The sequence below is a fragment of the Centroberyx affinis genome, unplaced genomic scaffold (assembly GCF_046629955.1).
Source record: "Centroberyx affinis isolate AG114_WGS23_722 - 3 ecotype Tasmania unplaced genomic scaffold, CSIRO-AGI_Caff_v1 ptg000715l_1, whole genome shotgun sequence".
Classification (NCBI taxonomy): domain Eukaryota; kingdom Metazoa; phylum Chordata; class Actinopteri; order Beryciformes; family Berycidae; genus Centroberyx; species Centroberyx affinis.
In genome coordinates this window covers 121,875-144,729 of record NW_027279332.1, presented here as the reverse complement: position 1 = coordinate 144,729, position 22,855 = coordinate 121,875, and the positions used below count along the sequence as shown (strand labels likewise).

General features: G+C 44.0%; 1 protein-coding gene across 1 annotated transcript in view; it reads left to right on the top strand.

The window, feature by feature from the left end:
• The first annotated feature begins 1,218 nt into the window (after positions 1–1,218).
• The window catches only part of LOC139644198 (latent-transforming growth factor beta-binding protein 2-like), an 81,129-nt gene continuing 59,492 nt past the window's right edge, over positions 1,219–22,855 (top strand). Inside the window, exons 1-3 of the mRNA XM_071519604.1 lie at positions 1,219–2,053; positions 4,995–5,068; positions 15,808–16,078. Of these exons, the coding sequence (XP_071375705.1) occupies positions 1,596–2,053; positions 4,995–5,068; positions 15,808–16,078 (803 nt within the window). The 5' untranslated portion in view covers positions 1,219–1,595. The remainder of the gene's footprint in view (positions 2,054–4,994; positions 5,069–15,807; positions 16,079–22,855) is intronic.

Sequence of the window (22,855 nt, the reverse complement as noted above, 5' to 3'; positions counted from 1 at the left end):
CAAAGCTCTCCTCCACAGAGGCAGGACACCTGGCTGTCTGGCTCTTCAAAGCATTCTGTTCAAAGTATGATGGAAGTATGATGATTTCCTTACATACAATAACCTTGTTTAATTTATCCTGGTGGAACCTGGCTGCTAGGAAGGCTGTATATCTCAGTTATGGGTGGGAAAGAGGATGAATGGGCAGCCCAGGCAGAGAGACCACGAGTCTTCCTCTCCACTGCTGTGTGTTTTGGAAGGCAGTCCGGCGAGCGGTAATGCTGCTGGCATTGGGGGACCGCTCATGAGAGACATGCGTGTATCTTTGTGGGTTGAATGGGGGGAGGGAGCCAACTCTTTTTGGGTTGTTTAAGATCTTATGGGAGAAAAGAAATGTGTTGTTTCCAGACAGTCGGGGGGAAAGTGATGATGCAGCATGGATGAGAGGGGAAGATGAATGGGATTGGTTACATAACCCCACCAGTTTTCCAAGCTTTCAGATTGAGCTTTAACTGTGAGCTTCCCACACAGCACCTTTTACTGCTGTTTGGAGATCATACAGCATGTTTCTACACAGACAATATAAATATTGTCTACACATACAATATGCTATGCAGCCTGCATGCAAGTATATAGCATATGTTGCACAGGCTTCATAGCATATGTTTTAGGCTAGATTTGAAAAGTTATATAAAAAAAAAGTGAACTTATAAAGAGATCAAATGAAACAGGTAGACTGCACAATGACCTAATTAATTGCAACCATCACACAACAGAATAATGGCCCTAAATAATCCCCTCAGGCTCCCACATCATTCCACACAATCATTGTTGTTGAGTCTTCAAGAAAAAAACATCTGGAAGTGGTAGCTTAATTTTTATGATAGTGGCAGTAGCTTGTCAGTTTGCCAAAATTCAAATTGAGTGTAACGCCTGCCATTTATGTAGTTGCATATGTGAGAAATTCAGCAGCCCTGCACAGCAGAATGACTGAAATAGAGACACATAATGTCATGATGTAATTTGGCAGAGAAAGTGCGTGTGGGCACATGGACCGAGCGGTGCAGTGAAGTGGAGGCAACAATACGACCGACAAGGGGGAGTTTCTTCTTGCAAAGCGCATGCAATCCCTACAAAAATTCCCGGTGACTTCAGATCCAAGGAGGTGGTGATATTCATGGGAGCACGATTCAAACTCTAGTCTTCTCACTTGGAGTTGGAGTGCAGCTTCAGCAGCCCTGGAGCCATCGTGCTGCTCTCCTTGCGCTTTTTCCTTGTTAAACATGAACTAAAGCAGATGGATTAATATTTGTCTAAAATAGCATAGCCTACAGCATTTTTTTCTGCATTGAGAGAAAGGAAACTCATAGATTTTCTCAGTTTTTGGCTGTAGTTAGATTTGATAACCTGAAGACTAATCAAGCCATTCTGCACAAGTCTTACCTGGGCATTATGAAGAGCTATCCAGGCTTTCTGCATTCTTGGGAGAGGATGCCGTCTTGCTGAACTCGTCCAGTCGCGGTTTTTTTAATTTGCTCATATTTCAGTGGCTCTCGATAAAACTGTAACGCGATCGCTCCTTTTACGCGGTAGTTTCAAAACTTTGCGTGTCCACAATGGACCGTGCGGGCTTTGCTGTTTTAATGGTTTTGACTATTGCACTGGTGCGACTTGGTGACGGTCAGAAGGACGTGACAGGTGGGAGGAAAGAGGGTGCAGGGGCAGGCCGGGCGGTATGGGACCAGCAGCGGTCCCGAGCGAGGAGTCAAGGTCACTCGCCAAGGGGACCGGAGGCATCCTCCAGACCGTCCGGTGAAAGCTCGCCCCGGGAGCTTTCTCAACCCGCGAGCCTTTCCAGGGACTCATCATCCCAGCGAGACCGTAGACACATAACCAAAGCGGCACCGGCTCACGCTGCGGGCGCCCCCCGGGAGGACGACGTCGCCGCGCCGCGGGATGGTGCGCTGCGCACCGCCAGGCACCCGGACAGCCAGCTCTCCCCTCAGCACAGGACCAGAGTCAACCGCAGGCAGAGCGGCAAGCCCAGCTCTGGCAGCACAAGGCGACTTGTTGGGTAAGACGCACGGTGAAGTGCTCTTCTGTCTTCCATAAAAGTGTTTTCCTTTGCTCTCTCTAACTGTCACTGTCGAGTTCACTATAAGGTTGTAGGGAATTATTTGACATCATTTCTTGTGTTTTACTACGCCATGGTGGCCCACTTTCAGCAGCACCTTCCTGCAAAGTAAACCATGTGATGATGTAACCTAACCCACAGTCAGTGGCTGCACAGTTTCACTCCATATCCCACAATATTGCATGGAAACGGTGAACACGTCTAAGGAATGAAAGTGTCGTCCAGTAAGTGAAGCAGCTTGAATACCCCGGTGTGGATTGCCTGAGTGGATAGGTATTCTGTCATCAGGGTCATGGCAGGACATGGAGTAAATAGCTGCGGTTAAACACTGTGTGCTGATTACAGTTCTGATAATGGAAATTTCTAATGAACAACATACATGGATGGATGAACTGCATTTGAACTGTACTGAAACTCATGCAGCATTGCATTATCACTATTTCCTTCCATTACAACACATTATAGAGCATTTCAATTATAGCAGGGGAATGGCCTCAGACTGCTTCAATGTGTGTTCCCTAGTTTTGTGGATCACAATGTTGCCTGTGGCCATGTACTGTAGTGGCTCTACCGGAGTCTTGGCTGGTGAACATTTGTAAATTCGCTTAGTGATCAGAAACACCTGTTTCTCCGACGGCCCTCTCTCAATGCTGCAAATCCCCATTTTTTTGTCTCTGTTAAACTCCAAACAGGCCGATCGGTTGTTTCCATTTTAAAGCTCTTTTCTTTTTGGTAAATGAACCCTCGTGCATCCAGCCCTGTTTGCTCCATAGGGACAAATCAGGATACACACTGGAGAGGAAAGTGTTTACACAATAATCAGGAGGGATTTGAGGGGTTCACCTTGGGTTGCAGACACTCAAATATAAATGAAATATCTCTTTTGTGTGTCATAACAGTGCCTCATACCTTTAGGAAATGGATTATTTATATGGCCAATTTATGTGGAATGCTTTATGAGCGATATGAGGATTCAGCCAATAGGTTAGCCATCTGTAGAGGTGGATACAAGGTAAACCTAATCCACGATGAAACCTGGAGGAAAATGACTAATGGCCTATACATTTCATGCCACCCCCTCTCCCACCCCCTTTCTTTTGATACCTTATTCAGGTGAGATGGCTTTGTGGCGAGGCTCCCTGAAAGCTAACACTCATCACTTCATACCCAAGCGCCTAGTGATGGGCGGGGAGGTTGTCCATTAACTGTAATCAAATATACCTCAAGGGCTTCTGCGCTATTATCTGCCTCTAAACGGCTCAATGCAAGAAATTTGTTACACTATGCATCAGTAATGGGCCCCACTCCATCAAACATTAATAACAACATTACTGACCATATTTGTCATTCAGAAGGTTGCAGTGATGCATGGTTGAGTTGAGAAGCCGTCTATTTAAAGCATATACTCGACATATAAAGAAAATAACTGCCTGTAGTTTTAGATCCAACATGCTTTATTGCAGCGGAGGGTAAATGCCTTGCTTGACATTGCCAAAAAAACCTATTCCAGGGTTGAATGAATAGGGTCCTTTGAGTTTAAAGAGGCATAAAGGTGGCATTACATAAATCTGCGGGAACATTACCTTATAGTAAATCGCATGGTGATTTTAACGCTCTCTGATTCATTAGCTTGAGATTAATCATCTGCTGCTTGTTAGAGAGAGTGCGCTCATGACACATTTCCTCTTGGAATTCCCACTCTGCTTACTCATTTACTGCACCCCGAGGCTCTGGCAGCGCTGCGTTCACTTTACCTTGCTTTACATTCAAGTTGGCTCAGTACACCTACACTTCTCTTCAGTGCACCTGTCAGAAAGTGACTGATCCAGATAGCTCAGAAAATGGAAATAGTGAAGTATCATATTATGCTACTAAGATCTTCCCGCATCCTCATGTTCATGTTCAAATAAAAACATAACAAGGAGTGAACTTGGCATTATCTGTTTCTTTTCACCTAAAACATTATACTAATTGGGTTGCATAGATGTACGCTGTTGTTCTCCATTATATATATGCTTTGATGGAATGGGAGTGTGATGATTGATGCTGTTTTGGCACGAGCCAGGCGTGATGTGTCTGATTTATGACAATGCTAAGCCTGCCAGAGGGCCCGAACGACTGCATGTCATCCCAGTGACTCCTCGCTAACACTTATCCAAGTGAGTTCAATCCGACTGAGGTCAATGAGTCAATCCCCGTTATCGTCTCACATTACCATGAGTCAGACACGCGCTTACTGTAATATCTTGTGAAAAGATGATGGGGCATAGATGTATGCCAGCACTTATCCAGTTTGAGGTTTACCGTTGCCCTGGAGTCGCTCTTGCGGTCAGGTTCCTTTTCATCTATCTCACTGTAAAATTGGCCCGCGCTACAATTGCGGATTAAAGAGCGCAAGGAATCCAGTTATAACTGTTTGAAACTTGTCATCCTTCATTTGCTCAGTGATTAATGGAAGATGCAGGGTGCTTTTCATGTCCCGTGTGTCTCACATTATCCCTTCAAGGCCCAGATAACTCTATATTTGTTTTCACTCTGGACCCTCGCATAACAGAAAGAGGGATGGGTAGGTCCACACTCACAGATAGAGTTTCATGATTTGCCCTGAAAATGTTATTGAATCAAATGCAATTATAGCCGAATCTCAAAGGTGTTCATTTCAATAGGCCAACCTCATCAGAATCATCTGAAACCATAATAGCCTTCATAATGAGATCTTCATTTGTAATGTAAAGGTGTGAGGCTATCTGTGCTCTGACTGTTATTGCTCTGTGAATTATGAAGAGGCCCTGTGTATTCAGCATGTTTCCTTGAAGCGGTATGTGCTGTAAGTGTCTTATCTCATCATATGATGTTGTATAACATGTCTTCCTCTGCTCAGGCCTAATGTGTGTGGAGGTCAGCAGTGCTGCTCTGGCTGGGCTGTGGCGCCAGGAACCAACCGCTGTATAAAGCGTAAGTAGAAAACTCAATTTCCATACATAATAGGTGTGAGTCAATGTGATTTGGTGCACTTTGCATGAATGGTCTCTACTGTAGACACCACTTTATTTTCTGTGCAGAGCTCTACATGGAGCAAACTAACATGTTTATGATGAAGTCTAGAAGCAATACACACAAGCACACATACACCTTCTAGTTAAGACAGTCTTTTCTCCACTAGTAAAGGCAGAAAGACAAGAACAAACAGTATAGTTTTATGCAGACAGACTGCAAAATAACAGAGCAAATGGCTACTAATGGCTATCCTGTCAAGTAGAATTGCCCTAAGAAAGTTTTCCCAAGGTGTTATTGCCCCCACGACCATGTCCATTATGTGGTGTTTGCCTTTTCTTTTCATGTAAGATCCCAGCATGGAAATTACCAGCGCTTAGTGCCTGGCTCTCTTTTTGACACAAGCCCTTAATTATGGGTGGAACTGCTTCTTTTTTTTATTTGACCACAGCAATATTGGATATCTTAACAGCCAGATAATTAAAAGTGAAATGGAAGACACTGGGTGTGAATGAACAATTGGACACTTCTTCAAATGCAATTTCTCCAGAAATGCTAACAGGTTACAAGTGTTACCGTGCTTTTCGTCATAACATTCTTGACATTTGGCAAGTATTTTTTTCTTTTACTGTTATGTGGACTGTTAAGCATTCAGGGGCTGTTAGTAGGGGGGTCGGAGTCTCATTATATTAGATCTGCTGTTGATAAAGTGACCTAGTTTGAAGGTAGAAATGACAACAAATGATATCAAGGATACTCTCTGCATGTCAAGAACTGAATTTCATGTTTATGACCATTATCTTTTGTTGCAGACTGAAATAACAGGTTAGATTTGGAGCCGTTTTAGAAAGTTATCTTTACATTTTACAAGTGCAGAATGTGAAACCCACATAGCAACTGGCAATTCTTTACTAACACAGTAACTATTCTTTTGCTTTCTCTCTCTCTCTCTCTCTCTCTCTCTCTCTCACTGTGTCTCTCTCTCTATATCACTCTGTTATTCTTGTGCTAATTATCTCTCTTGCCTTCTCTCTTTTTCTCTCTCTCTTTGTCTCTCTTTCTCTCTCTCTCTCTCTCTCTCTCTCTTTCTCTCTCTCACACACACACACGCACACAGACCACAGACACACACACACACACACACACACACACAGTAACTTTGGCTGTTTACCCATCAAACAGTTCCAATCAAAGGGATCAGTCAATTCACCCAGTTGATTACACAACAAGCTGATTGGCCCCAGCAGCCTCCTAATTAGATCTCCTTCCCTCCTGCCCAGTTCAAGCCTCCTACCACTTTTTCTCAAGTCTCAGCTAAAGGCGCACTTACCCGGGTGTAAATTGCATTTAACGTGGAGCTGTAGTTACCCAAATCAAAAGAGTAAATACTATTAATCTGCCAGAAAATAACAGGTCCAGACTAACGCGTCCGTGTTAAACAAGGCAGAGCATCTGAGCAGACCAGGTCTCCATCTAGCCATCTGGACCCTCTTACAGCTTGGCCCTCACCCAGGTTTGACTGGAGGCTATGGTATCATCAGCTGAGTGAACCCCCCCTCACCACAAGCCTCGGGGCCGGCAAGGTGCCAACACGAGGGCCCCGAGCCCGCAGGCCCAGACCCGAGCTGGGACCGGCAGCCCCCGCGCACAAGACCTCCATGCAGGAAAAAAGCCAAGCTATCTCATTCTCTGTCCCGGCCTCAGACCCAGGCTGCTTTACTGGGGGATGGCAGCATGAGAAAACATGTTCACAGTGGGGGAAAGAAAAGGAACAAACCTGTCAGCTGGGAGCAAAAGTAAAAACATATCGCCGCTGAGCTGCGTCTAGGAAATTCTAGGTGAAGGGATTGAAGTAATGTCTAATATTAAAAGTGTCAGCTGCAGGCTTCACCCGCGGCTGGATTGGGTGTCTTGAGTTATGGTTTCCTAACAATACCTCCTTGTTCAATTGGGTTGAGCTCAGAGCAAATATATGACAGGAATTGGTTCTCTAGTTGTCCAGGGAGCGCGCCTACATGTATTTAGAAATGTGTTTATAGAAAGGTCTGCGTCTGGGTCTCTGTGGGTCTGGTTTGAGATTGTTGTCTGGTTCCCTAAAGACTCAGCTCTGGCCATGTCCTGGTGGGTCTGCTGCTGACTGTCTCTGTTTTCTTTTCAACTTCAAGATGGATGATTCGCAGACTTGTTTGTCTGTGAGTTAGAGCAAATTCCATCTGCTGAAAAAATGCGATAGAACACTTTGATCTGTCAGAAAGAACAGAACATTGTGTTTCCACGTCGGTGTCATGTTTATTTCATTTCTACTTAAGTTAACTGCCTTAATTAGAGTAAAAGTTCATAGGTTTTTGTGGGTATGGTTCCACCTAACCAATGTTGATTTTATTGATGGTGGATGGACACGAAGGTGTGTGTGTGTGTATTGTGGTTGGTGAGTAAAGTGAGGCCAGGTGTAGGTTTGGCTGCATTTGATTCCATCTGTTTACCTGCGAGATGGATTGAAGCTCCCGTCAAGTTGAATGGTGCATCTTGTATCTGGGTCAGCCGTTCTCTTCACCAGTGTTTCCAGACTCACATCTGCTCATCAAAAAAGACTGTTGCTAAGATCAGGAGCAGAGGGAGGCTAGGTTGTAGCCGAGTCCAGTCGCAGCCCAGCAGTAGTCTTGCCTGGATTACAAGAGGGACTGACAAAGAGCTACATTAACAGTTAACACTGACTTCACATGCTTTGAATACTACTGCCCAGCTGAAAGCATCACTGAGTCTCAACAGTTCACAACAGTCATATGGAAGTGTCAGCCAGCTAAATGTCTAATATATATATATATATATATATATATATATATATATATATATATGTATATATGTATATGGCCTTAATTTTAATCTTTATGTTAAATATTCCACTGAAAGTGAGTTTCTCAAAGCTAACTAGGCTTGCAACAATATTTCACCTACAAATCAGTCATTCATAAAATCAGCCAGGAATGTTAAACGGTGGGAATGTTGTACACCTGCATTAGCAGCGATTGCCAAAAAGGGAAAGCTGCATATCAGCTTAGTAAAAGTCTTACTATTCGTACAGAAATTGGTTTACAACTGTTTACATCTGTTGATTTAGCTGTGAAATTAAGATGAGATTTGAATTGGTGGCATGTTTTAGGGGAAATAACCCTCAATTTGATGTTTTCTACATTGGTGTAGAGTAGAATTATTTTTTTGAGCTGTGGTTTATGACATTTTTTGGGGAAAAAAATCGTAAGACTTCAAAATCAGTGTGACTGTAGAATAGATTCAAATTGCATCTATTCGCCTTTATTTCTGCCTTCAGATGGATCACTCTAATCTTTGGACCACTGAATTTGGCTTTGGTTAGTGGTCACTCAGAGTCGGTCTTTGGCCTCCTATTAATATTTATTTTTGGGTCACTAACTTTCATTTGCCACCAGTCAAATTTGGCATAGCCCATACTGCCAGGCTCTGTGTGCATCACAGTCATCTAGGACAGTGGTGGTTTCTGCTTTTGACATGGCTGCTTTGTTAATCGGATTAATGACATGGTCTGCCGCACATAGAGTCAATATATGGGTGAATGCAGACCCACAGTGCAGACAGGAACTGGCTCTACATTTTAACCATGATCAGTGTTCCCTAAAGTCTACACACAAAGACTCCTACCTATATATTCTGTAGTGGAATCCATTTTACCACACTGTACATCACAATATTTTGGGGAAAGCACACGATACATATGGCAACATGCTGCAAGTAAAGCCAGCGGTGAGAGCACGACCCCAGAAATGGCACACACATGGCCCTTGATTTAAACCCATCGCTGTCTCAGAGAGTGCAGATGAAAGGTGCATCATTCACGTAGACGAATAAAGTTGTTTTCAGTCTCTTAAGCAGTCAGTGATTGACAGAGTGAAATGCGGTAGAAAGGAGTTTCTTTCTGATTTCCTTCCAGCTTTCTTTGGCCTGCTGTGCCGCTCAGAGCCCCATCCAACCCTAAAATAACTCCTCATGCAGAAAGTCTGCCTCGCTCTCTCTCTCTCTCTCTCTCTCTCTCTCTCTCTCTCTCTTACCTCCCCCTCATAAGCTAATTCTCCCTCTCTTTCTAAACGAAAAATATAGCAGAATGTTTCTTTAATTCCATCATGTCCTCTGTGGAGTTTGAGCAAGATTAAAGCCCTCCAGTGAGAACACACTGAGACTGAGTTTTGTTCTTGGCTGCCCAGCATTTTATGGTTACCTCATTCTACGTAACACACCATTGTTTGGTGGGTTTGTTGAAAGCTCATTAAAAGGCTAAAAGAAGAAATGACAATTTCACAGATGTCAAAGATATTCCAATGTGGGCCCTTGTGTGAATGAATGAATTAAATATTAGTATGATCCTATTAGTAAAAAATCAGCCTATTTTACATTATTTTACATATAAGATTTTCCATTTTGTTGCATAACAGCATGACATTTTCCCTTAGGAATTTTCATATTTTGGGGAGCGCATTTATTCAACTTAGTGCTGGTGAGGGATGGAGGCATAGCAAACCTGATGTTTGGTGTGAAACAGAGTACAATTTTAATGCTCCTCTCTCACTTCAACATGTGTGTAGCAGCTGGAAAAGTATCAAGGACATACACGTGCGAGCATTTTCTAAGCTCCCAGAAAAATGTAGGTTCACCATCTTCATGTAATGGATACAAGCCGCCTCAGTTTGCTTTTTTGATAACCCTGAAATACAATAGGGTATCCAGATTTTTTGCTCTGGATCAAAATATGTTTGATTTATTGAATATTTGTTCTCTGGACTCAGCTGAAAACTCAAGTTCAACAGGAAGGTGACTCAAAAGTATTTGCTCATCCATCGCACAATGCGGTCTGCCTTCATCTGTGTCTCCTGTGGGTTTTCATTGGCGGAAAGGAGATTTACTGCGCATAAAAAATGTTTTAAATGCACTGTTAAGGGTTTCTCATGGCATTTACATTTCATAAGATAGTATACAGTGGAGTGAGACAGGAGAGATTGAAGGGTGTGAGGGGACGACCTGCAGCTGAGGTCATCAGCCAGAGTCAAGCCTGTAACGCCACAAACACCTGGTGCAGTATGCTCCATAACCTGCAGAGTCACCAGGACTTCCCCGAATAGCACTGCTGAATACATTCGCTTTACAAGTTCAGAGTTACATAAGAAGCTTGAATGACGTTATGAGCCAGTATCCTTTAAATCTACAACATGGCACATTTAATCTAATTTAATCAAAAGGGAAAGTTGCTTGTCAATGGTTGAGAACAATATTATGGCACTGCTATTAAGTCAGTATAATGAGGACACTAATTGATAAGCAGTAGTGTCATCTCATTAATTAAATCACACCTTTACCAATATTATGCAACAATGAAGCATGCAATTTCATGAAGAATAAAAAAGAAAGCGACTTCATTCTCCCAGAGGGTGAAAAATGCTGATGCCTGCTGAGGAGCGTTCGGTTTTTCACGAGAGCAGAGGAAGGTCTTTAAAGTGCGGGTGATGCTGTGGAGTCAGGGTTGAAGTTACTGCTGCTTCTCTGCTTTATATGCGGTGTGTGGATTTGTGGGGGTTACACAGTTCACAGTTCAGGGGCATAGCACTCCCCGGCAGCCTGGAGAGAGTTATGGCCCATTAGACAGATCCTGTAATCAATACACACACCATCGTCCCAAAGCCCATCATTACCCCAGACACTGGACAGCTCGCTCCCAATTTGTCTCCCCAAACCAGGAGTGCTGCGTTCTCCAGTCCAGCTGGTGTGTCTGTTTGTAGGTTGCAATTTGGTCCTGTTTTGGCCTCCTGCGCCACATGTTTTTCTAATTGCTACCATAGACGACAGCATAGTGAAAATTAGTTACTGCTCAGGCTCTGGATATTGATGTCTTCCTGTAGCTTTTTTGTTTGCGTGTTTGTCTTATTGCATGAGCTGTTGATGATACAGGGACACTGGAGAGAGAAATGAGACACTGGAGGTGTGTTGGAGTGTATTCCTAAATGACGCTTGTTTCTCTTTTTTCATGATGTAACCCATGCTGTGATGCAGCGAGGGAGAGCTGCTGTCACACGTCTCTCAGCAGTGAGGCTGCAGTGAAATTTGCAAGACTGGGCTTGATTAACACTTACAGAACAACAGCGAGCACCCTCTCCCCCAGTCACACACACTCTCACTCAGGCCACAGTTTTGTCAGTGCAGCCCATAGCCGACCATATATCATGCACTCTCTTGCTTAAGGCCCATATGGAAGTTGTTGGGATGTGATCCCCCAGGAGGACGGGGTTTGTGGGTTTTGGTGAGCACAACGTCTCACAAAGTCAGCTTTACAAGTTGCGGGCACACGCCCCCAGATCCAGATATCCTCCACAGAGCGCCCCAGCATGTTGCTCATTAGAAGCTGAATGTGGGAGTTTGAGGGTGCGGTGGAGGCACGATATAGCGTGGCTAAAAGTAATGTACACAGTGTCATGGGTCAGCTGTAGGTTAACAAAATCCCCCCGCAGAACTGAGGTGGGCGAGGAGAATAAAGGCTCAAACTACTGTATTGGACTGAAAAACCCACACTATGATGGAAAAATGTGCATCTATGACAGAGGCACCTTCATTTTGTGAAATATTACCCATGCAGGATTTACCAGAGAAAATAAAGGATCAGTGAAAATGTGTAAGGCTCTCTCCCTCTCTTCTGGTTCTGATTAGAACAGAGAATTTTGGTTCTGAACTTATGTTTTAATGAAAGCAGCAGAATTACAGTAACTACTGTAACAATGGCTCGTTATAGACATCGAAAATAGCTTTTGGCAAATCAAAAATTAGGGCAGTTGCGCTGGCAACCATGCAGAAATCACATGTTGTAAAGAGATTAACACTCACTTGAAATGATTAGCATCTCGAAGCAATTGTATTAACTGCTCAATAGCCCAATTCTTACTTCTTCAGTGGATAGTATATCCGGATGAGGCCTTCTGAACTGACAGGCACATTTTTCACCCTGTTTCCTCCTAACTGCCTCCCACAATCTCAGACACTTGACCTATTTCATGAGATCTGTCAGGTCTGTGATCGCTCCGAAAGAGAGGCTCTTACTATCATCACAGACGGTTTGGCAGACTTGATATTCAGATACAAGAGTTGTCAAGTAGGTTTTGTGCAATTTTGTGCAAAAGTGCAGCAATGTGTAGAACCTCTTTCACGGTGCATATTCTAGGCTCTAGCCCCTTCACAAGCATCAACACACCTGCATGTGCAGATGTAATGGCCACATAGAAATAGCCAATGAAGAAGTACGTTGCCTATCATAAATTCCATTGCCACTTTGCCTTTCATTCTTATTTCTCAGCCTCGAGTTTCTCAGTTACAGGGTTTCAAAGGGCCTTAGTCAAGCCTTTTGTCATATCCTCCTGAATCCTAATCACCAGAGCGGCTCCCGGCCTCTAAATCTCATAATGGCACATAATCTGCTCAGCCTGTAGAGAGAAACCTTCCCAAGATTATCACGATTATGCTCTCATTATCAATATTATTTCCAAAAAGTTTCAATATCAAGCTATCTTGGGCAGTAGCCTACTGTTGACCTGTGTGAAAGGTTTGGAGATTTTTATACATGTTTGAGTTATGTCAAATATTTGGTTTCAAATTGCCCCTTGCTGAATGAAAGGACTGTAAAGGTTTGATGGGTTGTATTACTCTGAGTTAGAGAGAGAGGAAGGGGGATCTCTAGTGGATTGTAATGGAATGGAGACAAACACTGAGTTGGAAATGAGAGTCCAGTGGATGGGGGGGTTGAGAATGGCAGCTTTCCCTAGATATACACACACTTGTGAACCTAAGCTTGTAACAGGTAACTATAACCCACTGGAGGAATTATGAACAGTACTTACCTCAGTAAAGACCCCGGGTTGCTTTAATATACATACAGGATTTCAGTGTGCTCCCCACAAATCCAACCAAGAGCCTTGACAAAACAAATACCTTTGTTTTTATGGTTCATTTTAATGGAAAACTGATCGTTCCACTCCCAAATGAATGCTGTTTGGCGAGGGATGGGTACTCGCATTAACCTCAGCTGTCATGGATTTGTTCTGGGCTTTTACTCGGACAATAGAGAGCTCCTTAGCCTCTCCTTATGAGTTTCCTCATGTAATGTTAGGTTTTAGAGGGTTGGAAGGGAAAGAGCTAGTTCAGCCACTGTACCGACCTCAGATTGACTTAAATACGAAATTGAGGACATTTTAGTTAAGCTCAATTAAAATGTTATTTCTGTATTGAAAATGTCCTTTATTACTTCATTACTGATTTGTCTGGATCAGTGCATTTGTTTGGAAGGCCAGGTTCAAACCTGCCAACAATAGCCTAATAGCCTACACTTTTCAGATGACTGGATCTGGACACAATCTCCCAAAACCTGGCCAGTCTGTCTCAGTCATAATTAAGGCTGAAGTGGCAATGCCAGGAATGTTTGCCATTTCTCCTCTTTTATTTCCGATGAATTCTCATTTTATTATTACTCTCCCAAAGTAATAATTACAGCACATATTTGTGAAATGGATGGAATGCGAGGCAATTAGTTTTAATGATGTGCAAGACAAATCTGCACGACAGCAATTACTGCGACAATGTGTTCAGCAGCCCAGAGGCAGGGCCCAGAGACGAGACAGACAGGCCGTGACACTGTACGCCGCGGCCAGGCAGGAGGCTTCATGTGGGACACGTCAGGCCCAGAGTCACTGACCTGTCCACTCTGTTGACAATATGTGGAATGTGTTTGTCTGGTGCCACTTCTGCGCCACACGGCTGAAGAAGGGTCACACGCTGGAACACATGCCCTGCTGTAAGCCAGCCGTGACCTTCCATTTATTGTGTTATTTTTCTGGCGCGTATTGTTTCTCCTTTCGATTCAGACGGTTCATTCGAAGAATGCAGTTTCACACATTATTGAGTTCTCCCCCTGTAATGTCATTGGAATCTGTGGCCTGTTTGATCCTCCACTTCATCCCCAAACTTGAGGTTCAACAGACTCCGGACAAGGCGGTGGCACCTAGCCAGCCTCTACTTTAGCTAGATGATGTATTTAACTCCTTGCCAGACAGAGCTCAGGCAATTCCTATTTTATCCCATGATGGAAAACTCGGATCACATACCAAGTTATATGAATCCACAAGCACATTTCCCTAAATGTGTACGCTTCATCAGAAAGGCCTGTATTTTCCTCAAAGTAGTTAAAAGTAAATGCTGGAGTGAGTTGGTTTGGTTTGAATAGAATTTGCCTCACCATGAAGCACAGGAGCAGGGTGATTGGTCTGTTACTTAATCCTCAATTTGTTCATTTTTGTCATCATACCACAGACTTACTGTGCGTAATGCAGTGCTCTCTTTCAATTAACATGAGAAAACTACAACTACTACCCTACCATGTGGCCTTAATTGGGCTTTCTTCATGGGAATATGCCTATCGTTTAAATGCAGAACTAAAAGTCTGATGCTAGAATTGCTGTCATGTTTCCTTGTGTAGGTTTCTGTGCTCGCACCATAGGGAACCACATCTCTGGGGTCTGGTGTGCTTTCACCGGCGACAAAGTGAAAGACAAAGTGACCCCAGAGCCTGAGCAGCATCCCAATAACAGGAAGCGCACAGCAGGTAGAGCGCTGTTTGCACCCAGTGGGGGCCTTCGGCTGCCTGCTCTCCTCACTGCCAAGAGCTGTGGCAGCCTTCCTGCCTGCGATCTGTCAGTGTCCACGGCATCTGTGTCAATAGCATTCCATGGCGCTGTTGACAGAGCTCCGCTGTTTGCTTTAGCCGGCACAGACTGTGACCTGATTTACTGTTTGAGGACAATGTCATAAATCCCGGAGTGCCGTCTACTACATACATTTGTGTCAGAAGATCGAGAGCTTGTTTGCTTTAAATTGCACGCCACAGGTCTTTCAATACTGTCCAAGTAGCTGGAGTGTGGTGGGAGGATGTGTGTGTTGGGAGGGAGGCTGGTAGTGACACAGATTGTTTTTCCATGACCATGACATTACCTCAACACTCTGTATTTGCAGACTATCGATATACAGTATATTGTGGGTACATTATGTTTTAAGTAGAGCATGACCCTTTAGATTCAGTTTGTTTTTCAAATATAAGATATATCTCCGCAAGCCATTCCTTAGATGAAGTGTGAGCCATTTGCAGTTGGCCTTCAGAATCCAGTTTTTCCCATTTACTCATTTTTTTATGACCTTCTACTTATATTACCTTTTAAGCTGCCTGTGTTACTTTGAAGGCACACATTGGGTTCTAGATCAGTGACGAAAGGTATTTCTAGGAAATCACTGCACACAGAAATGCCAGCGGCACTAAACTGAGCCAAGAACCTGGAGTGGGCTTTACCTTAGCGAGAAATCGGATAAGGGTTTAATGTAAGTGATCATATACATTTAGACTAAACAGGGCAGTTAAAGGCTCAAGAGAAATTGAACATGACAGGCCCTCCAGGCTCCCTGCTGCATGAAAAAGGACAAAAAGAAGTGAATCAAGGGCTGAGACGTAAAACTAATGGCCCCTTGATTGAATCATTTTAAAATGCTGAGATCAGGTAGAGCCAGGTCTGCTACTGGTCCCTCATGCTAGGGGGCACATGCTCAAACGTGACCCGCTGAAAACTCAACCTCTGTTTGCGCTCTCCTTCCAGCTGACTGCCAGCCCCCCTGCCAGAACCGTGGCTCCTGCAGCCGGCCGCATACCTGCGTGTGTCGCTCAGGCTTCCAGGGGCCCCGCTGCGAGGAAGTGGCCCCGGAGCAGGTGTACATCCGTGACAGAGGTGCCCTGAGGCGCGTGCAGCCTGGCACCAACCCTTTCCAGAAAGACCAGCCGCGGAGGAGGCCCTCAGAAAGGCAGGCTGTGGATACGTCCCGGGCCCAGACCCCCCGGCCCGCTGCCACCAGACAGCCTCTCCACACTGTGTAAGTGATGCAGCTGTGTCTTCCTGCTTCATCTGCCTGACAGACAGAGCTTAGGATCCTGTGATGCAAGTAAGCAAGTAAGAATGGCTCAAATGAAAGGGAAAGGAGTCCCATCGACTCACAACTGAGAGCTGACGGGCCTTTTCAGCACTCAACATACTGTGAGCGAGAGGATTATAGATTCTTGAAGTTTGGTTTGGAGTCCATACAGCACTCAGCCATCAAACAGTCATGATCACTGAAGTAGTGATGCTAGATCACTGACAACTCAAGAGATTTTAATATGAGCAGAGAGTTCCAGGCAGGATTTATATTTCCTGTGCCGTTTTGTTTAATCTACAATGTCAGCCTGACCTGCTGATATGGCAACCACAGACACTTATTTAAAGACTTGGGCCTGATGTCATGGCACAGTGATCTACAGCTCCATTTGAACATAGTGAAGCCTTGAATATGACATACTGTTTATTCTAATAGTGCTGCTTTTCAGGTACATATAAAAACTGATTTATATTCCTCTTATTTCTACAGTAAGACATTGTTTTTTCAGATATAATTCAAATCAGATATTTTTTGGTCAACATGGCTTAGTGTAAGTGGGGGTTTGTCTTGGAGAGATTTGCATTAGCTACCATTAGTGTTATTACAACCAGCCTCACAGCAAACAAACTGATAGACTAAGCTATTGGAAATTATATTATTTAAACACACTGCACAGTAGTTCATTACACCGCTATTCATTGCTGGATGTGTTTATCATTGCATTAAATCAAACCAGATGACTGGGTTCATATGTTAAATATTTAATACACTCTAAGTAAAACAAGAACTAAACAAACCAACTGAGCATTTGCTTCACCATTAAAAAGTGCAGCTCCCCATTCACTCCTCAGGGGGTTAAGAGAAGCCTTGCTTGAATCCATGGAGGTTAACCAGCGAAATGGAGGAAAACAACTCATGATTTGCCAGACAGAGGCATTAACTCATGCCATTTGCTATGAAAGTAGAAACCAGGTTTGAAGGAGTAGTATATTTTCTTTGAACTTTATGTAACATTATAAAAAATCCAGTTTGTTGTTGGATTCGTTGGTCTAACTGATTACCAGTGTATCCAACACAGCTTGACAACACTGCCCAGACGAAGCCTTCTCTCAGCGCATTCGGCAAAGTCTCCAAAGACTACTAATCAGACAGGCTTAATGGCTTCGGCTTCTTGGCAAGGACGTCATTCTATTTTAGTTCCAATCATGTTGGAAATAATTTTTTCCTCCGATTTGCTTGCCTAAGCGTGTTGCTGAGCCTTTTTGCCAAATGGTGTGATTAATCGCTTATCATGGCTAGAACCATATTTCTGATCAAGGATGTCGAAATGGAATAATTGTTTCCGGGAATATTACGATGGCTTGTTGTTGCTTTGGGGTTTAGGCTTATCTTGTCAAATTGTTCTCCACGTTGGACACAGGCCCAATGCTTTTCTAATCCGCTCACAGTCAGTTGAAGTGCCATAATTTGTTTGGGCACTGAGGTCACTATTCAGTTTTTAGCCAGTTTGTCATCTGGGTAATTTCTCTCCACCAAACCTCTGAAACAATCTCAATTACAGTTGACATTTATGGTGCTCCTCATGCTAATTGTGAAGGTCTTATGTCATCCTGTGTTTTGCTGGTGTTATGGAATTATGCTGGCTAAGCCATCCACATGTTTGTGGTAGCTTGTTGAAATTCTACTAAATGTTTTGGCAGATGGTTCATAAAAGAGTTTTTCAACCTCGTCCTTCCCAAAACCATTATTTGGAGTCACAATAAATCTTCTAATCAGAACAAGACCTATCAAAAGTGCACAGTTGCTATGCATATGTTGTCTTTGTTCTTGACTCACAGGACATTTTTCCGTCCTGAGTCACATATCTGGGACAAATAGAAAGAGGGAAGCTGCAGGTTTAACAGTGCAAGAGGCAGACAGTGTCCCTGAGTCACACATGCCCCTACAATGACTATTATGATCTCTCTTGGTTCTACTCAAGCTGACTAACTGGTTTCAACAGGTGCCATTAAGCTCAAGATGAACCATTTCCCCCCACCAGAGTGCAAAGCTTGCAGTTCCAACTAATCCAATTATTAATAAATGTAGCCAAGTAAACACAGACCTGTGTGAAATTTGTCAGACAGGAAGACAAGCTCTGGCTTAACTGTAAAATGTCTTCATTTAAACATAATTTAAAGAATTACTAGAGCGTCTTACTCCTTTGCATGTGTATTTCCAGGCAGTTATTGCTGTTTTTTGAATGCTTGTGTAATGCACATTGAAGCCCGGCCCTGGTGAACTTCTGCAAATGCTCTACATTCTCTGGGCCCAGAAAGATCTTTTCGGGGTGGAACAGTGTTACCCCTGGAGAAGTGGTGGATGCAAGTCTTGGTCTCATATATCAGGCTGCGGCTCCGCTGTTGCCAAGGCCAGGAAAGCATGAGCAATCGGAGGTCAGAGAGAGAGAGAGAGAGAGAGAGAGAGAGAGACAGATAGATAGAGAGACAAGACCAGTGCCAAGGACCAATTAACAAGTAAGAAGAGGAGTGGAGAGGACAGACGCCTGGGCTCAGATTAGACTGTCATGTTGGTCTTGCCGCCACTTATATATACTCTGAGGACAAAGGCCACTCCATACATGCATTCATATGCAGGCCGCTTTACAGAAACCCTGACATTCCTCCTGCCTCTCTCCCTACCAGAGGAGGTGTGAAGTAATACATATGTCTGTCTTGGAAACTGACTTGGCTCGTTATGTCAGCAGCACCTTGTTACTGACTTTGCCTGTCAAGTTGCGCCAAGAACAAGAAATACTGTAGAGAAGGGGAGAGAGAAAGAGACAGAGAGAGAGAGAGAGAGAGAGAGAGAGAGAGAGAGAGAGAGAGACTAGTTACTGAAGAGAAATTATAGTTGCTTTGTGGGTTTATGAGAATGACAATGAGAGAGAAACCATAAGAACCAGAAAGAGAGGGAGAGAGAAAGAGAGAGGGGGGAGAGGGAGAGAGAGAGACAGAGAGAGAGCACAAAAGAGTAGTTACTGCATTAGTAAAGAAATTATAGTTGCTTTGTGGGTTTATGAGAATGACAATGAGAGAGAAAACATAAGAATGAGAGAGAGAGAGAGGGAGAAAGAGAGAGAGAGAGAGATGGGGAACAGAGGGAGGGAGGGAGAGAGGGATGGAGGGAGAGAGAGAGCACAAAAGACTAGTTACTGCATTAGTAAAGAAATGATAGTTGCTTTGTGGGTTTATGAGAATGACAATGAGAGAGAAAACAATCAGAGAGAAAGAGCCCAGCTGAAGAATTTAAGGGACTTGTCTGAAGGAGATAAGGGCATGAAGAGGTAGCTGACTAGTTTCAAATCCAGAATCTAGTCTAGAAGCACCAGGCTGTCCAGACCGCTTCTCCCTGTCCAGTCTGGTCCAGTCCACAGCTATGAGACCCGCCTGTGTGCACACAGTCAGCAGGCAGCAGATGGGGGAAGCAAACTGTCTGCGGTGGTTTTTGCAAAGGGTTTTTTTCAGCACTTGAGAATATTCAGGAGACACTCTGTGAAACATCCCAGTAAAGAAGATGCTTAACTCAATTTATGGCCGGCCAGCACCTAACACTTCTGTGGCCAGACAGGCTTTTTTGATTAGACATTATACAGGGAAAAGAGGCTCTGTGGTCTGGTCAGCCTGTTAGAGGATAAGTGTTTTTACTGTACTATCTCTGTAGTCTTTCAGCAGACTGATTACAGTGGAACTCAACTTTAGCTGACTGTCTCCATGGTTACCAGCAAGGGAATTGCTGTGATAACAGTTGACTGAAATACCTTCCCTTGGAAAGCCTTGGAGTGCCATTTTATACTGCTTACCATTAGGCACTTATCTCTGTTTTTGTTGATCTTTTTCTTCCATCCGTCCAGACAAAGTTCAAAAGTTGAACTTTCTATCCCTCTGAAATCTGACAGAGATGGACGTGTCATCAGCCCTGTTGCTGGACACCTCTCATTGAAAATGAATTGAAAATTACGTATAGACACAGCGGATCAGAGCGGTGGACGCACCCTTAGATGTTATTTTAGAGAATTAACTGCCTAGTGAATAATCCTGCTGAATGAATCCAGCACATTTCTGAGTGACAGCTGAGCCTAAAAGCCTGGATGGGATGGACAAACCATATGAGGAGCCTCCCGTTCACTGGGATTCTGGGACCCGGGATCAGTAACTCTGTATCCTACTCTCTTCCCCTGTATTCCTCCAGTCTCCAGCTCCGGTCTTCCACCTCTCCTTTTATCTAGTCAGCCGCAGAGACCTCCCAAGGTCTGGCCAACTTCAGAATGGGTGCATCCTATATGCAGCTGGCAAACAAATAACCGGTTTCTCCCGTGTCCAGTGCTGCCCCTGCTGTGGAACAACTCTTTTCACTGTAGCCCAGACTTTCCTGTGCGGGCCGTGCGCAGCAGTAGTGAAAGGTTTCTCCCTGTCAGCATGAGATCCTGCAGGTCGTAGCCGGTCTGTCAGCTCCCTCTCTGAGGTTCAGGGCCACTCCTGGCTCAGCTGGAACTGTGATAACGCATGTCGGACGCATTCACCTCCTCTTATGGGTCCTTCATATCAAACACACTCCCCCACCGCTCTCTGACATCAGTCCTCGGCAGGAAACAGAGCAGGGCAGAGCAGGATGTGTGTGCAGTTTGCATGTCATCCCTCCAAAGGTCATTTCTCTCTGGTCTCCACTGTTACATAATGAAAAATGAGGAGAGCCAGCAGCAGTTACCTGGATATCAAAACTGTGCAGACTGAATACAGCTCAATTTGTCCTGGTTCTTGGACTGGACCATACACATACAGTCCAGTGTCCAGATAACTTAGTGACCCTACCGCATTGTATTGACAAACCATTAATTAAGTTGATAAGTTGACTGTATTATTATAGTTATACTCTATTAAACTGTAAATACAGTGTTATTTTACACTATAAAGGCCAGTGGATTTTAGTAAGAGGGGGCTGATTAGCTGTCAGCTGTGAAGGGGGGTAAATATAATTCTAACCATTATTTCCTTGTGTGATTTTGAAAATCTAACAATGCTGGTTTGTACAGAAAGTGAATCTAAGAAAAGTCACAGAGGGACATTTTTAAAGCTGATACATTTCAATTGTAAAATTCAAAACGGCAGTCGCTTGGCCTTTCCAGTGTTAAAAAAAGTAATAGCTCTGCTAGGAATCGTGATCACGCATTCAATCACCTTGCAAACTCTATGATATGATTTTCAACTGGCAATTTGCTACAGGCTGATCACAAATTCCGTCACACCCAGTGACATATTGAGATGTTGAAGAAAAAAAACACCTAGTAACACGGAGCAGAATGACCCTTAAGAGGGTGATACATATGCCTTTCGCTGCAGTAACTGTTTTGCTTATATCAGCCCCAGCGTTTGCCCGGTGACTAATAGGCCCGGTGGTTATGTGGCTTGTTGACTCAAGGCTTTGCACATAGCCACACAGCCGTTTCTCAGAGGAAACTGTGGTCATAGTGGGAGTTCTCCATGTTAATCATGGATCACTGGTTGCTTTCACTCCCACTCCAGACAAACCACACCACCAGTACCGACGGAGGCCACTGTCAAAATCCTCTAGGTGACCTCAGCACCTGCCAGATTATTGATGTGTATAGAAATATTATTTTATTATTATTCGCAGTGTTATTGGTGGTAATGATCACTGGAGATTTTGAGGCAGATTTCCACCAGCGGTGGAAATCTGCTCAACAAGTCTCTCATAACTCAGCTGAGAGGGTAATAAATTCAAAGAGCGGCCTGAAATCCCATCGTAGCTTTAGGTCTTGTAATACTGTTGATGCCTTCAACTCTGATCCGATATGTGTGTTCTTAAAACTCAGAAATATATATACATAAATGAATAAACATTATGCCTGGGAAAGTTTTCCTGCTGTACCACCTGGCAGTCTGCTTTACTAATCAAAGAGGAAGTGCCCAGAATCATCCCCTTGTCTCCCTGTCCTGCTGCTGCCAAAACAGAGGAAGCCTGCAGATGGGGGAGTAAAGGAGGGCTGAAGTGGAGGAGAGGAGAACAGCGTTGGGTAATTCCCACATGTTTTACATGCCGCTCTCTCCTGAATAGGGCTCTATCTCTGTTAGAAACGTAGCGTATGACCACATGTGTAGAGCTGTGATTTGTTTCCCTGGTGTGGGCAGAGTGGGAATGAACTTGAACGAGGTCGGGTCGACCGGCTCGGCGCTTGTGGGCGACGGCCGTGTTTGCCTTGTGTGCTGATGCTACAAACTTGACCTTTGCCCTTGACCCTGGTCCCCGGTGAGCATTTTCACTTGTGATGTGAATGGGATAGGGCTTTCCGGAACACGGCTGGACATCCTCTGCCATGGTGTGGGATTGGGCATTGTGCACCTCTGCTAACGCGGGATTAACGCCAACATGGCAGAGTGCAGACTCAGCTGTGGAGGCCATCCTGTCCTCAGGTGAACCCTCCACAGGCTGGGACAGAGGTAGGGGCATGGCACTTGGAGAAGGCAAGGAAATGTTGTATTTTTATAACACATGATGGTGAAAATGTATCATTATAAGGTAAATATTACATTGGTGTGTTGTACATTCACCATACCCTATTAGACTTCACAATATGTATGGACTATAGAGTCTAAACGCAGCTTTTTTGAATGGGAGGAACCTTAACACAGCAATATTGACCGAGCCAGGCCAAGAATCAGAGTTGGTTGGTTCTCC